This window comes from Ceratosolen solmsi, unplaced genomic scaffold (assembly GCF_000503995.2).
Source record: "Ceratosolen solmsi marchali unplaced genomic scaffold, CerSol_1.0 scaffold13, whole genome shotgun sequence".
NCBI classification, from domain to species: domain Eukaryota; kingdom Metazoa; phylum Arthropoda; class Insecta; order Hymenoptera; family Agaonidae; genus Ceratosolen; species Ceratosolen solmsi.
Window position 1 is genome coordinate 5,363,536 of NW_011948418.1, and position 18,649 is coordinate 5,382,184.

Genomic DNA, 18,649 nt, shown 5'->3' on the forward strand with positions numbered 1-18,649 from the left:
GGCATTCCACGGACATAAACGTGAATCTTGAAGAGGGCTCGACCCGACTTAATTCGCCTCGCAAGAATTTCATAAAAGCGTAGGAGACGATCTCGAGGGACGCAAAGAGGTAGACACAAAACTAATGTGTATGTTTATACCGGCCGAGTGGCGCGTGCGCCGGCAATTTTGTACATAGTGAAGGGCTTGAGGGGGAGGGGCTGACTGGCATGGAGCGAGGACGCGTGCACGACACGCACAAGCGTTAATTATATTGCGAAAGCTCGCGTCGACACATGTAGCTTAACGGGCCGAGGAATCCAAGAGGGACCTGCCAGCCAGATAATTTCACGGAGCAGGATTACCTACCTTTTTACCCTACTATTTATTACTACCTGCCCACCTGCTTGTATTGAAATTTCGGGACAATTAATTTTAATGAAATGAGCTGACTTTTTTATAAGGTGCAGTTGCTGTACTTTTAATGTAGCGGAGCTGACTGCTCGCGGCCACATTTTCCAACATTCGTAATTAGTGAAAATAAAATCTACGGAATAATGCTGGCGGTAATTGTGTAAAATATCGAAAAGGCACGTGCGTATAAAATAGATTTAAGTACATAAATGCCTGAGCGATAGCAAAAGCTTATCTCTTATAATTATTTAAGGAAATCTGAAATCATATATATATATATATATTCCTAGTGTTGGATAAAAAGCATTAGGCAAATAATTTGAATAATTTGTTGAAATAGAGAGTGAAAATCGGAAGAAAAAAAAGATTCATCGTATAATAATAATAATAATAATAATAATAATAATAGTAATAATAACAATAATCGTCGTCATCATCATCATCATTATCATCATCATAATAGATATTGTTTAAAATTATGTGACACGCATGTGTGTATATTACATTTGACAACTTCATTATCGAATGAAAATTTGCACTCGTAGTTGTTAACATTTATCTACACAGTTAATGTGTATGTAACTTCGATTTATTTTGTTACTAAAACAATGGTTAGTCTAGTGCTTAATATTTCATTCGATCGTTAATGTTTCCATCTTAATTAAAGATTTTCATTTAGTGACCAAATATATTTTGATATAAGTTTCTGTCTTTTACATTTTTATTTAATCTTTTTAGATACATGTTTGAGTATTGCCAATTTTCTAATGGGATACCCTTAGTTTATTAAAAAAACTCTTGGAAAATATCCACTACATAAATTGTTGCATTTGTTATATGTATGTGTAATTGATAAAACGAAAACAAATCAAAAGAAAAAATATAATGAAAATAATGTAAACATTATATAGAGTAGATGATATATGTGGTAACGAAAATGCGTAGCAATAAAGTTTTTTTGCAGCTACGTATTCAGTATTCGACTAATGTATACGTATTTCACGAAACTTGATATAATTCGATATCACATAATAATAAAAGTTTATTAAGTAAAAGAGTGAAACCCAACAACGGTCTAAAATTTATGTTGACCTACGAATTTTGTTACTGAAATTTTTTCACAGAAATTCTTTTGGTCAAGAACGGTAAAGTGACCAATAGTATTACAATGATAAGATATTAATGTAAAGTAAAAATAATCTTGTTCAATTAAAATGCTTCTTTTTTTCTTTACATATATTCAATGTTGGTTATGAAAGTAAATTATTCCAATGGAAGACCGAATGGATTATAACCAATTGAAAATGCTGTTGCAAATGTATTGAATCCGAGCTACGATACATCTTTCGACTTAAGTACAACCAAACGTGACATTACTACAACCAGTTAAGTGTACTAAAGAGAAAAGGGCAAAACTGCCTAGCTAACTTTAATGTACAATATTTATTTTCTCTCCCAGGGCCGGGAGCAACGATTAATTTTCAGCGACGCTTAGCCGTGACCCACACCTTCATTCTCTTAGCTTTTGCTGGAAAAGCTGAGCCGACATTGCAAGCTCGCATCTCTGCGTCGACTTTCCATCAGCCTCTGTGCTTTTAAGCGTTGCTCCCTTACTACGGCTTATTTATCCTGCAGAAGCGCAAATGTATCATGCTACTTAGAAGAAATTTCAATTCGCCAACTAAATAGTCTTACTATAATCGACATAATCACACGAAATAATGATATATTTATTATGTTATTATAAAAATTGTTTGTGCCATCACATTGATGTAATTTATGAGCACAGTTGCATCAATTACGGTTGCGAAAAATTGCATTATTTTAATAATTTTAGTTAAATAAGTCCAGTTGTTGTTGTAAACTTTTCGTTAATTATATGCATTTCCATTATTTTATTATTATTATTATTATTATTATTTTTTTTTTTTTTCATTTCAACGAGAAATAGTATAAAACATGAAAAATAGAGAGAAGGAGAAAGTGTAGGCATACGAGAGTACGCGTCATATTCTAATATGGTGGTCCAAACACCATGCTTCGATGCTCACTAATATAAATGCAAATTAACTGTTACACGCTCTTTCGAGTGACACGTAAACCAGAAGCCGAAGCATTAACAGTTGCCGAGCAATATTCTGTACTTTTTATGTGTAAAATGCCCTCATATTTTCTATCCGTGATACCATGCTGACTTAAAATACGTAAATCTTTTTATAATAAGATTCATATAGATAGGTTTTTACAAAATGTTTGATAGTATAATAGATATGTGCTTTTCATATTATGTAAAATATTTGTATAAAAATGGCCATTTCAGACATATGTCGTCATAGTAATTATGTAAATGATACATTTGTTACTATTAAGATTTAATTTACCAACCGTTTAAAATGCGATGCTTTATTACTTATTTAAATTATATATATATATATATATATATATATATATATATATATATATATTATAGATATTATGCAATTAAATTAAAGTACATAAAATCAACAGCATTGAGAATATATGTAGAACAACTGTATTAAGAATAACTAAAATAACTGTTATTTCATTTAATCATTATATAATTTCAAATACTTTATATCTAAATATAACAATTAACTCGACTGACATTTACTATTTCCAATTATTAGGCAATAAATTATGCTTAATAGAATAAAATACAAGTCAACGAAATTGATGACTAAACCAATTGTTTATAATCCCATTAGTGTGTTGTAAAAAAGAAAATTGTAATAAAGTTAATAGATTATAATCACGGATGCGAAACGTATCAGATATGCATAACTGCCCGATTGTTTACCTATTTAATGCAAACAAATAAGACAACGCAATGTTTATTTCATGAGATATTTGCAACTTGCACATAAATATTTATATAACATAATATAGTACATAGTACATAATAATGTTATTTGATCTTACTTAACGACCGGAGAAAGGGATGAAGATCCTCATCTCCACGGTAACTTGAATGGCTTGCTGTGTTATTATTTAACGTGAACTATCGAGAACGTAAAAGCAAGAGCCGCGTAACCTAATCGAGAAGCCTCTGACCACTGATTACGAACCAATTCAGGTCATCGAAGAAAAATATGATAAAAATGAAAATAGATGTCGACCGGAAAGATGTGCCTTATAATTATTGCGAAAAGTTCCTAGTTAAAACAAAAACTATTGATATAAATTATTTAGAAAATTACTATATTAAAAGACATAATATAAATTATCGTAATAATTTATTATTTTTCTACACGCACACACACATCTCTCTCTCTATATATATATGTGTGTGTGTGTGTGTGGGTGTGTGTGTGTGTGTGTGTGCGCGAATATTAGTCCTATCATAAAAAGAAAAAATAAGTGTAATTGAAATTTCAAAAAGGGAAAAATAAAGCTATTATTTCCCGTGCCATGTTTAACTTTTGGTCATTTTTGATGCACAAGGTACTTTCAACATGAAGATGAAGGGGGTTGCCTTGGACACGCTCAAGTGGACTTTTAAGATGCGAAAGTAGCTTATCCTTATGATCGGAGATTAGCTCAGAAACCACTTCTTCATACGTAGGAGACAAAATACTTCTAAGCCTAATTAAGTTAACCCGACATTAACCCAAAGCTCTCTTTATTACGATTAAATACATGAATTAGCTTTTATCAAACTAGTTAATGTATCATATAATATTCGTCTTTATAGACCAGCTAAAGTGGTTGAATATTTCTAAATGAAAAAAAAAAAAAAAAAAAAAGTAGTTGAAAAGAAATTAGTATATTATAATTTACGTAATAATATTAAATGTTCTTACCTGCATTAATTGGCCGATTCTTAATGATAGAAATGAAAAAACGGTTTAAAAAATATTATTTTTTGTTTACATTCCCAATCGAACATTTATATGCATAATATTATTTATTTGTGAGAGGAGAACTTCAGTTGTACAAACTTAACGATTTTAGACGTGGAAATAATTTACCGTGTATTATTGCCGGATCACATTGCTGGGATCTATATTATCATAAATCATACAATACAACATTGATTATTAAACCTTTAGCCTTCTTTGTTCGTCGATATTTAATAGACGTTGCTAAAACATTGTTAAGTCTTGTCTGTAAAACAAATGCTGAGTTGGCTGTTGGCAATGCTTCTACTTCTCGTTACCAATCATAGTCTTTTTGCTTCTATCATTTCCCTTTGCACTTTCTCGCGTCCAGAATAAAAATCGACGAAAAGAGGGTCGTTTTCTACGACACATCGGTCCTGCTTAGCTTTCACTCACTTACCCCCCCCCCCCCCCCCCCCCCCCCACCCCCTATTCACACTCCATTCTCTTTAAAAGATAGCGACAGAGTCCTGAAGCAATAAATGTGCTCCCTTTGTCTCTTTTCCATTGGTCTCTTTTTACCCTGCCGACACTTCAGTCCACAGGCCGAACAATCACTTCGTAATTCTTCCCAATCAAGCCATTGTCAAAGTACAAAGACTATTGTGTGCGTATATATGTGCACGAGACATCCTATAGGTTCCTTCCAAATACGCGGAAGTGATCTACACTGTTCCTTTTTTTTCTTTTCTTTTTCATTTTTAAATCACCGGCTCAATCATAACCAACATATTTATAATTTACTACGATTCAGCTTGCTTTATAGATGTCTAAGAGCTGCAATTTATCCGAAAAAATATTGAAGGAATTTATTTCGTAATATTCGTTGATAAGCATCTTTCGTGTGATAAGATTTTCAAACAAAAAATTTCGAAAAAATATACACAAATGTGCATTAATTTTTTATTTCTGTACATTCAGAAGTCATCCAAGTTTCTTTGTTTTTTTTTTTTTTTTTTTTTTTTTTTTTTTTTTGTAATCATTTCGTTTCATCGTATCACAAGTATAAACAAACTAATTGTACTATATATAATAAAAAATGTTTATGAGTAGAATAGTAAATGTGCATTTTAGAAGGAGTTTAAGCGTAGGTGGATAACAACAAACGTTTAAATATTCACATAATAAATTTTTTTTTTTTAAATTAATATTTGACATTTCCTGATGCGCTAGTATCAGTTCCGTTGAGTTTCAAATGATAATACAATGCTGCTCTTCTCCAAGTTATCTCTCATATTTCTATTAGAGCGGCTAGTCGAGATACTTATGAGAGAAAACGACCCTCTTATCGGTCTTCGGACTGGAAGTAAGAGAAAGAAAATGCTCGGTCAATCGAGCGGTACAAGTGGCCATTGTGATTGTGCACGACCGCGTTAAAATACGTGACTGACTCGTTTTCGTCGCACTCAATAGCTCAAGTTTTTGTGCGTTTTATTTTATCTTGCGTGGTGAAGGATGGGGAGATAATCGATTTAGTGGTTGGTAAATTCGGCCTGATGGAGTGATCGAGCGACAGATGCATTTCATGGACACTGTCTTCTAAAATGAACTAATTCAATTCGTCAGACATTTTACTTATTTTATTGTTAAAGAAATATCAAATAATAACGGCTCGCATTTGGCAGCGGATTAGCCGTTATTTCGATCAATATATTCATAAAATTTTTTGAAAACTAACGTATTAATTTAGCCCACATATTTCACCTACTTTAATTGATTAATTAATCAAGACCTTAATTAATATTTTTTGTTTACCTTTTTGTATAAATGCATGCATATATTGAAGTAATTTTATATACATAAACAAAAAAAATCAGGTAAACTTTATTAAGAGAATCGAAAACTGCAAAAAAAAAAAGAAAAAAGCTTGATATATAATATTACCCTATTCAATTGTTTACAATGAAATAAAATACTATTCATTGTATATGAAATATACATAGAGCGAATGAAAATCATGCGAAAATAATGTTTATTCGTAATTCTATAGAATTTTTTATTTGGTCAATTATATTGACCAGCGTAATGACAAAATTACTAACAATTAAGTAGAAATTCAAAACCATCGATTGTACATTTCAGATAGTAAAGTGACTTACATAATACAGAATGAATCTCAATCACGGTGGCTTATTACGTTACAATAATTGATGAAATATTTCAACGTTGTGATTTTATATTAATGCCATCAGATTAGGAAGTGAAAGTGAAAAAGACGGTGAAATAGTAGCTGGGCGAGTGGGTCGAGTGAGGGTTGTGTGGTAGGGAAGGGAGTAAGGGGGAGTGGGAGGGGGGAAGACGAGGACAGAGAACGCAGTAGAGTATAGAGATGTTGGGCATAATGTGCGTGATTACTAGCTGCTAATTTCGGCGATCCATTACCGTCCTTCTTGTTCACCATACCATGAGAGCGAAACCAGAGAGACGCTCCAACACAACACAAGCAACACAAGCTTCCTAGTTGACTCTCCTTCCAACTCCCATTCCAAATGATAAATCCTTCGGCACCTATTGGACGACGGAGCATCTTTCTCCTTACAACCGTGCGTATCTCATCGCTGCATCTACAAGCAGTCAGTTGACCAAATAGCAGAGACAAAATTGATCAATTAATGGTACATAAATGGCTCATACTAGGTCACAAATATCAGGTGACTTGATAATATGGAGTAAGTAATATGAGCTTTATTCGATGGAATATTCATGTTTATTCATTTATTCGTATCTATTGAACTTTGTTATTGGCATTATTATACGGCTCATGGCCAATGTATCTATTGTAATTCCACTGCGATCAATCGTATCAATCAAATCCGTTGCTTTTTTCCATCATTTCTTTTTTCCATTATTTCCTTATAAAATTATTTGACCCTTCTTCTTCATAACATTACACATATCCTAATAATAAAAATTATATTTCGATAATATACGTCGAATGAATATCCGGTAATGTGGAAATGTATTAAATAGTGATTGGTGACCCCTTATATAATTAAGTCTTTGCACGCTACAAATAGTTTGCGATTGTTAACCAATATAGATCGATTTTTATTGCTAACGTGTAATTTGAAAATTAACATATGATCTCGCTAATTCGAAATTCAAGATTTTTTAATTAATTTTCAAATAAGTAAATCAGAGAAAATTAATTAATATTATTATATTTAAACGAGTTAGACGAGGACAAGTACTTCAAATAATCAATGAAATTCTAATATACATATCTCTTAGCGCAAAAAGGAAAATAATGGATATACAGATAAATCTTAATGTACATAGAACAATTATATTAAATTGGCATTCCAATAATTAATTCAAATATTGAGCTACTAATGCCTTATTATGCTACATTGTGCCACGTGCCAATGTACAATGTAACGGAACCACATTAATATATTAATAACTTTGAGAATAGATACATACAGAACATACAAGGCCGTTTGATAAGAAAGGAAAACGTCAAGTGTGTTTTAGGTGTTTTAGGTCCATTATTTATCGTTAGTTTTAAGCTGCGAAAATTTATGAAGAGTAACCGTGTAAAGAAAATCGTACTTCTGATGGTGCTTGGAGAATTTATCAATTGCTACTTCTAAAAAACCTGCATACATATACTTTTCTTCGTGAACATCGAATAAACTACCCATAAATCTGTCTGAGTTTATATATTGTATTGCCTCTACCTTGGCAACTACATCCGGTTTGTCACATTATTTATTTACGAGCACCATCCATTGAAACACACGCAATACCTCTTCGTGTTGTTTAACCGCCATCGAGCTGAGCTAAAAACTTGCAACGATAGAAAAAATAAAATCATTAAATTTCCTATTTACCAAGTTTACTGCGTAAATTCTTTCTCAAGGCTTTCTCAATTTCTCAATTTCTCTATTCCTCAATTCAATATTGTATGAAATTCTAATGTGTTTGTTGAATTTTTTTAGTTCATAAGTTCATCAATTCATCTTATATCCCCGATGAAACACGTCTGGGTAAAAAATAGTTTTTATAAAATCTACAACATTAGTATTTTTGTTAATTTCTAATTCATTAAGCGTTTGATAAAATAATGTAATAAAACGATAATATTATTAGGCTCTACAATGAGTAATTTTGATATTACAGAGATTTAAAAAAGGAATTATAATTCTTCCTCACACTTAAAATAATATATTGACGCAAATATAAATTATTCTAATACAGTTCCTTTACATATCTTTATATTTATTTTATGGAAGTTTTTTGAACCGTATCAAGTAGTGTAAGCATTCATTTTTATATATTGATAAATAATATTTCCGTTCATAAATAATTTAAGAAGAGAAATACCTTCACACAACATAATTAAGAATTATCGAACGACGAAATAATTAAGTTTCATTTACAAAATATGGATAATCAAATATCTTTTCCATCAACGTATCCATTTTATTTTTATTCTGTATTTGTCCAAAGCATTGGATTAAATCTTTTTTTTTTTCTTATTTTTTCTTTTTTTTTTTTTTTTTTTTTTTTTTTTTATATACCCCCCCCCCAAAGTCTCTGCTTTCATTCAATAACATGCGATTTACATAACGATGTTTGTGGCCAAAAGAATATGTACGTCCATTTCTCTCAATTTTGTTTTCAGATAATTTTTAAAAACGTTAACTTCACTAGATACGAAAGATTTTAGCCACCCCCCCCCCCCCGCAACTTATTTTCAGCCGAACCTTCGAATATATTTGAGGCGAGTCAGTCAGCGTTTTTTAATAAAGCTGCATTAGACGATATTGATGCACATGTTTGCAACAGTCATGGGACTGTACGTTTTGTTTTTCAATGAAACAAGAAATTCTTTTCACTCCTGTAACCACTCGACGTTTGTTTTTTTCCTTAAATAGCAGCGATCCTGATACGGCTATTCACATCCATTAAAAAGTCCAATTCCTTCATCATCGCACTAACTTTTCTCACTTTTCAATCGCTGCCTCCTATACATCAAGATAATCGGCAAATCTACGTTATCGATTCTATATTGACCTACACATTGTAATATTTATTAAGTGCTAATTATTATTAACTTGTAGAATAGTGACGTACTTTTGAGAATATAAATTATTTATTAACGTACACAGCTTTTGTCGACGTCCTTTCTTTTATGCTTATTATTATATTGATATAAGAGTTAATCAAAATCACAAGTTTAACGATACCGAATTTTGGTACATTTACAAAAATTATTTAATCGATATATAATTATGCTTTAGAATTTACATTGTATAAATCAAAATTGATGAAAAATATTTTTTCATACAAATGATTAAAATGTCTTATTGTGTGTAACTTGACAGAATGCCATTATATATGTATGTATTAATTGAAATTTCCAAAATCAATGCTACAGATAAAAGTGCTACGGAATCAATTTGAAAATACGTAATCGAATAGACTAGTCTAGAATTGTACGAAAAGCATAATTTAAACGATTGCATAAACACGTTGACTACCAAATGCATATCGCGAATAGTTAAAAACGTAATTCTTATTAATTTCCAATGACTCGAACGTATTAACACAAGTCATTATATCACATTATAATATTTCACAAAACATCTCAAAAAACGCAATATTTTTAATGTAAATTTCATTACTTTACAACAGTAGACTGAAATTGTCAAAAAGATCCTACTGAATCACCTTCTAATTTTAAAAACTCGATTTTTTTCCCCGAAATAAATACGATTTATTCGCGTTAAAGCCTCGTTGTCTTGTCTACATTATTGAAAAGCCTATTTAACTTTTTCTCTCATAATTACTGGTAATTTTAAGCATACAACATTTACATCAACGTTCTTGTTAATATTCCTTCTGTTAATAGAGTATTATCAATAATCGAAGCATATTTATAAAATATACGAATTATAAATTGTAAAAGCTGGGAAGGACGAATAAATAAATATTATCAATTTCTTATTTATTAATCATACTAAATTTACTATATACATTTATCTGTGAACATAATGAAATACAATGATATCGATTCAGTTTGTAATAATACTTTGATTTCTCAAAGGTGCAGTGATAACATTAAAAATGTGTTTAGTAATAGAAATTAACAATTAATTAAATTACTTAGTAAAAATATCTAGAAAAAAAAAAAGTAATATTTATAAGTAAGTTATAATTATAATTGCTTTATATCGCTGAGCAAAGCTCCAAACTACTTTTCACAAAAGAATCCGACGTTGCATTAACGATCGTAATGAACATAAGTAAAGTACTACGTATAAACGTTAATTGAAATAATTTGATATTTCATGAACTGGGAATGCCGTTCTTGTAATTGTAAAATTGAGAATATATCTTTCCAACGCAATAATATGAAATGCAAAATATCATTTGAATCGCTAGCAAAACTCTATTTACAATTTCATTTTCGACAGATCGATTTTTCTTTCTTTTCATAGCGCGAAGCCGTGTAAGAGCGCGTAGATAAACTCTCGCCCACGCAGAATTTCTCGAATTCTCGGTTGCTCCGAGCTATTTAGCATTTAAAGCGGTTATCGCCGGCCAGCGTTGGCTTTCGTCCCTCCCTAAGGAAACCAAGTCTTTCTTTCCTTCATTTTCCGTCGGCGTATTTGTGTATATACTACTGTAGCCTCAAAATTGAATGGCCGTGTTCGCGGGAATACAAGAATTTCTTTATGAGACTGTATTTCATGTGCTAAATATATATAGGTAAATCATAAGTAAATAAATAATAAGTAAATCTATAATTTTCATTTTTTATTCTTCTGGAAAGTATGGAAAATATTTTTTTGTCACTATGTGCAATAGCACTTTATATTCGTATTCTCAATGGCTAAATCTTACCTTCTATATCAATAGCATATTAATGTCAAAATAGATTTTATCACAGTCAATTTAAACTGTAAAACTCTTATATCGACATTAATTCGTTTAATTAATTTGATAACAATCCATACTATACTATAATTTATCAATATTATATATTTTCAAATTGTTAGTAATTTATTTCACAATTGAAATTTCATTCCGGTAATTTAAAAAAAAATAAAATCTTACAGAATGTTTTAAAATTTATGGGAGAAGCTTATTATTTATCGATTATTTTTATTCGATTATTAAAATTATGAAAATTAAAACGAATTATGGTAACATTAAAACTTTCTACTCTTTGCGCATACTGATCTACACATATATGAATTTAATAATAATGACATGATCATATATTTTCAAATTATATTAACAATTTAAAATAACTGAATATTTGGCACTTGCAAGTTTTTAAATATGTAAATCGTTACATAATAATATATCGTTATTTGTTAGTGGGGTCGGGAGTGAGGTGAGGCAATATTGTTGTTAACATAATGAAGATAAAAATGTATATTGTGTATCCAACGTGATAAATAAACTGGTTATAAAAGTAACATGTTGATCAAAGAGAATATAACGAGACGCGATAATAGAACAATTGTTTAAAATAAATAAAAGTAAAAGATAAAAGCAATCGCTTGAGTCTCTGTTGAGAATGAGGCAAATAGGCAATATTCTCTATTTATTTCCTAGAATATCGTTGAATGAGATATTAAACGTGTTAAAATTAAAATTTAATAAAATATTCAATAGAAAAATACTCTTTTATCTACTTTAATAAAAAGAATATCAAACTTTTACGTAAAAAAAAAAAACTGAATTATAAAATAAGTAAAGGATAATAATAATAATAATAATAATAATAATATCACTATTATTTCTTTTACATATCGAACAATAGGAAACAATAATATTTGAACAAATTTGGTAATAATGACTATTAATTGAACATTTTATTGAAAATATTAAATGTATTCTCGAAATTAATGCAAAATAATTGTTCTTTGAAAACTAATGACATTACAACATTTATTAACGATTTTACATTGTAATTTAAAGTGGACATAAATGCAGTATAAATTAAAAAATTTTACCTTTTAATCGCGTAGAAAATATATTATATTTAAATAATCTGTTTATACATTTGCACGTATCTACATTTATACATAATTATGCACCCATGCACACATCTACGTATATGCATACGCGTATCCCAAACTTTTTCTATTTATTTCCATTTGCTTAATAATTAATTTTAATGAAATGACTTTCCCTCTTACGGAGAAGCCCGAATGTCAAAATATCCCTTAAATCATCCATTAGGGGATTGGACCCTTTGAATTTTGGATTATTTAAATGAAATCTACACGAATACGACGATCGTTCTAAAAAAGCTTATTAAGAAAGAATATTTACGTACAATAATAGGACGTAAAAATGGAAGGCACACACATTTATTTATCATCCAAAAGCCTAACGCGTTCTATCGATCATTATTTTAGGATCCACTTGAAGTAACATTAGCCTGCTCATTCACAGAATACGATACGATACGATACCTGGTCCCCATACATCATAACAAATTATTATATTAAAAATATAATAACAGGACTAACGGACAAGTAATGGATACGCCAGATTCTTAATAATGTCTTTATTTAAAGGCGAAGCCCCTAGGTCGGTAAAGTTGAATATCAACTGAGGAGGAGAGAGAATGAAAAAAGGGTGGTGATTCCGCGGTAAGCCGACGGCACGCCGACTAATATTATCCATCGATATTAAAGTCGAGTCAGCCGATGGCTCTTTTACGCACCGCTGCTGCCTTATCAGGTCATCTGCATTTAAATGAAAATTTCGCGAACCGGCCGTAGTGCCTTACGTAGTGAAGTACGTATATACTACCCGGCAATACGCCCTACAATCCGTTTTTTTTACTTCCTGCGGAATTATTGAGACAAGCCTATGGTATTATTATAATGGGCCCAAGGACATTTTCTAATACCAATGGCTTTGATGAGATTTTTATGAGAATGGTGTATTAACATAGGCGTCGGTGCTAGCAAACAGATTTTAATCATTCGAGGATTTTTATAGCAATTGGATTAACCGCTGTCGATGAAAGTTAGCATATTTTATTAAATTGGTAATAATGTATTTGTTAACACGCTTACGTTGCGAGAAAATATACACATGATTACCAGCATTTTCCTTAACATGAATTAATAATATCTATTTAGTAAAATCTGTGAGATTATTTGTATTTGTTGCTGAATTTTATAAGACTAGTGTCATTTCAAAATGGCGTATGCTCCATTTTTCTTCGTGTTGGCAATCATTGCTATCAATATAATTATTAAAATACTGAAACAGCATTACGAGTAGTATTATTTAATTTTTTTTTTTAACTAATTTTATTTCAACAAAACTAATATCACTATCAATTTTCAATTAATTGTATTGATTTGTTTTATATACTACGATTGGAAAATAGTAAGTTGAATAAGAGATTGGATCATCCTGTCGACACACCACCGTTTCTAATAGTCAAACAAATACTTAAGCAGATGTAAGCATGTAATTGAAATTATACGTCGATCATTTTTACTTTCTGTCCTCCTTCCAATACTCGTACAATTTTTTTTATTATACGGAGCATATTTTTTGCTTCTCGTTGAGTCTTTCGAGTCGTGATGTACAGTTTTCAGAATTTAGTCGCATACTATATGTTAACGATTTATTATTATTATTAATTTTATAAATATATATTTAGAATTTTTACGATTTAATGTAATATATATATATATATATATATATATATATATATATATTCTGGCAATATCATATAATTTAATTATTTACACTTGCATGTAAATTCGATATACTAATATTCATACGCCTTTTATGTAAACAAAAACTTTGCATTAATGGAGTCATTGTACGATCTTGCGGTAACTTTTAAAATTTTAAAAATCTTTTATTCAAATCTCTTAGTCAAATATTATGCTAAATATTGTGCTAAATTTATTTCTTTACTTTAATCAATGTATTGTTTAAATGTACTATTTAGTTAAAAAAGAATAATAAATTATTATAGTATTGTAATATCACTGATTTTAAAATACTATAGTTGATTACGTGAATTTTAGAACATAAGGAAAAATAAGTTCACGAGTATACTTTCATATTTGATAAATTCACTACCATAAATATATGTTTACTGACTTTGTTTTCAAAGTCAATTTATACAGCGGCGAATAGACTTATGATTATTTAATAAGCCCATCATAAACTTATGAAATTTTTTTCCAGACAAATCCACGTATGAGGCAAAGTGCGCGTCATAGATGAAAGTTTACCTACTTTAGTTCCTTCATCTCCGTCTTTCTTCTCTCGCGGACTCTTAAGATTTATTACATCTATTTTATGCGAACTTGGCCATATATGAGATTTAACTCCCAGAAACGAACGGCTTATTTTCTTCTGGATCGAACTGAAAGACTGATTGGGCGATCTTGCTAGGCCGTCCGCGGAGCTTTGACTTTGCTACTTTTTCTTTATGGAGATATGTCGTACCATAAACTTGGCCGAAAGTGAATAAATTCTAGTGTTCAAAATCCAGAGCCTGGAATATATAGTTTTATTAAAAATTCTGTCGTTGAATGAATTTGATGGTTCATTTGAGTTTCTCGTATTAAGAATTTTATCATAATTTCCCACTACACTCAAGAGTGTTAAAAATGCTGAAAATTGTAATTTAAACACTATTGTCATAACCTTTTGATATTCTTTACTTACTACACGCTTTATTTACAATAGAAATATTAATATACATGTGTCTGTGTGTGTGTGTGCGCGCGCGCGCGCGCGTGTGTGTGTAAATGTATTTAAAGTAGCAGTATTATATTATATATGGTATTATATAATGCATTTATAGTATTTCAACAACTGAATTCTCATCATTACAATAAATGATTATTGCAATAGACTTTCCCAGATTTTTACCGAAATAGTTATTATACGAAAATGCGCGTAGTTTCCCATAATCTGAAAAAATTTGCTCAAACTGAAGTAAAATTTTATTAATTAAATTATAAACTAATATGAATACGTATTTTTATTTTTTTTTATACATACTTTTATGAGTGTAAACTATTCGAAAAAAATTATGAGTCTCTATTATTTTTATATTTATAAAATTATACTATCTTTCTATTTTTAAGTTTTAATATTTTTATCTTTATCACTTTGTACTATTTCAACATTTACGAGTTCTATATTCTAATTATCCTGGATAATTTACATTTATCTAAATTATTAATAAGAATGGCTTCGTTAATGTAATTTTTATATGCTCTTAATTTTCAAATTTTTTGTAATTGAAGTCTATTCATTTATGTTGTAAAATTCCGTTGGCAAGGCAATTGTTCATAAGAAACTATTAACATCTAAATAATGCTAAATAATATATATATATATATATATATATATATAATACAGTATATATCAATATCGTATCATAAACCTGATAAAGTTTTTAATAAATATTACGGTTTTTATGCATAAATTTGCACATAAAATTTTATTGACGCTAAATCTTCGATAATACACTTTGATTAAATACAAAAAATGTTTATTTATATTATAAACATTTATTTGGAAAGATTAAACTAAACGAGCAGTTATTTAATGCCTTTATAACGTTTACTGATAAAGCAAATAGCACTGATAGCAGAGTTCCTGAATACCGAAAAAAGCCAATAATATTATTAGCAATTCTCTAGTATTGAAAATAATTTCAAAGTTGCAAATAAAATTCTTTATATTGATATAATTATTTGTAAAAAACATAATTTATTTAATTATTTCATTTATATAAATATTTTTAACAATTATATATTTAATTTCTTTCTCTCTCTAATTTATTATTTGATATTTTTTTTAATTATATCATATTTATTATAATTATTTTTATTTAAATTTCATTTTTTGTATATAATATGTATATAATTTCTATGTTTCTCGTGCAATTTAGGATTATCTTGCTTCAGTCTACAGTATTCTGTAAGTATTAATTCATTTTCACTTTTTCTTAACTCAAACAATGATTTGTCAATAATTGAAGAATTAGTAGCCAGTTTTACAAAATGAATTTCATTTGCCTTAGTTTTACAGTATCAATGTACGAAAGCATTAGTGGGAGAAAATGTTAGGACAGCACCAGCAGAACAATATAGATATGTTGTGTCTATTTCGGAAATTAATCGTTACAATCCACATCCACAACGTGATCACGGATGCACGGGAACGCTTATATCGGTTAAAGATGTATTAACTGCTGAACACTGTATTATACGCAAAGCATGGAATGAAATTCAAATAATTATTGGATCAAATGATATATGGCGTGGTACCAAATTTTTTCCATCTTGGTGGATAACCTACAAAAGATGGATAACAATAAAGAACATTCAACAAGAATTCAAATCAAACGATATTGCTATTATAAGGGCAAGTTATTAAAAAAAATGTATATTTTATGGATAAAATATAATGCCAATTATTTACAGAAATAATATATAATGCAACGATGCTATAATAAATTATATGTGTGTGTGTGTGTGTGTGTGTGTGTGTGTGTGCGCGCGTGTGCGCGTGTGCGCGTGTGTGCGTGTGTGCGCGTGTGCGTGTGCATATATAAATTTTGAAAATATCACCGTCAATAGATATATGTTTAAACTAACAATATATATATATTTTAGTTAACGGAAAGTGTTGAAAGACTCTCGATCGTTCCAATTCCTTTGACAACTATAACCAATAATGCCGAATTTTATGGATTGAATGTTACGATAGTAGGATGGGGTATCTCAAATACTGGCCAAACTGCTTCACTTCTGCAAATGATCACCGTGAATATCTTATCGAACGCTCGGTGTGGTGAGAGAGTCTCAAATTTGGAGAGAAGAACAATTTCCTTTCACGATAGGCTTTTCTGCACTGCTTCCGAACCGTATGGATTGATGCATCGTGTAAGTGTTTTACATTATGTGACATGCGCGGATCAACTTCGTTGAGCGACGGTATAGAATCAATTAATTTAATTTCGATAAATTTTAATAAAAAAAGAAGAAAAAAAAGAAAAATAGGAGAAAAATAAACTGACCGCGGTTATTGGTGGCACGGTAATTTTGCAAAATACAATTATTTACAAAATAGTTAAAATATTATAGTGGAATTTTTGTACAATTTTCCTTCTTATCTAACTTACTTGAAGATAAGCCGCACTTCCTGGTGCGCTCGTGCCCCGTCATTTGATTACGAATCTGCCAGAATAACTTGACGTGCTTACACAAAAGTAGATTGCTCGTGAGAAACGTTAACTATAAAAGTGTATTTAAAATAATTAATAAATCTTTTAACTATAAAACGAGGTTGAGCGATGAATTTTATTGATCAATACGATGTTCTATCAATATTCTGTTACAACATTTAAATTTTATAAATTCAATTATGAGATAATTATCGGTTTAAGGAAAGAGCATTTTAAACGAAGGCGTAATTATGAAATTACATAAAGTATTAATCAACAATTATGTATAATATAAGAATGTATAATGATATCAAGATTTTTACTTCTATCCCTATACATATATACATACAAATATATTTTTATGTGATTTATTTTAGGGTGATAGTGGGGGTCCGCTTATATATATGGGAACATTAATAGCAATTAATAAAGGAAATTGCCCTTTCACACAAATCGTTATTCATCCAGAAAAGGTTAATATTCATTTTGGTATTAACTACTATCGAGGCTACATTGAAGATGTCATAAATAATTTTTAATATTAAAATTATAAGTTTTATGTAATTATTATATATACCAATTATCTGAATTATGAAATATAATTTCATTTTGTAAGTTAATTTTAACGTTTATCATTGCAAAGTTTTTCATCTCCTACATCCTTTGGTATTGAGATTCAGAACCACATTTTTTGAAAAAATGTATTATTTCATAAAAAAGATAAAACTTACTTATTATCTTACAAATATAATTCCGTACTCGATTATTCAACTGAGATTATTATGAAATTTATAATCAATAATTCATACATCGAGTATTAGTTATTTCTATATTTCGAAAGAATTTTTATCTGATACCTTACCTGTAGATCTATATTACACTCGTATATAGGATAATAGTCTATATTATTATTATTATTATATCTATCACAATATAATAAAGTATATTTTAGATAAAATTTTAAATAAATAGAAATTACATTTAAAGAAAAACCCTTATTTATTCTATTTAATAAAATTTTTTTTTAAGTTTGTTCATAATATTGGAAAAATATTTATTTTATAATATTTATTTGTAAATAACTCCAAGTGATACGGATTAAATATTTTAAAATAATATGATTAATGCATATTTATCATTGACCATAAAAAATTGTTTAACATTGGAT

General features: G+C 29.4%; 1 protein-coding gene across 1 annotated transcript in view; it reads left to right on the forward strand.

Moving 5' to 3' along the window:
* Positions 1-18,020, forward strand: part of LOC105360395 (chymotrypsin-2-like) — an 86,511-nt gene extending 68,491 nt beyond the window's left edge. The window contains exons 2-4 of the mRNA XM_011497290.1: positions 16,336-16,679; positions 16,931-17,200; positions 17,859-18,020. Coding sequence (XP_011495592.1) covers positions 16,336-16,679; positions 16,931-17,200; positions 17,859-18,020 — 776 coding nt within the window. The remainder of the gene's footprint in view (positions 1-16,335; positions 16,680-16,930; positions 17,201-17,858) is intronic.
* Positions 18,021-18,649: the final 629 nt, after the last annotated feature.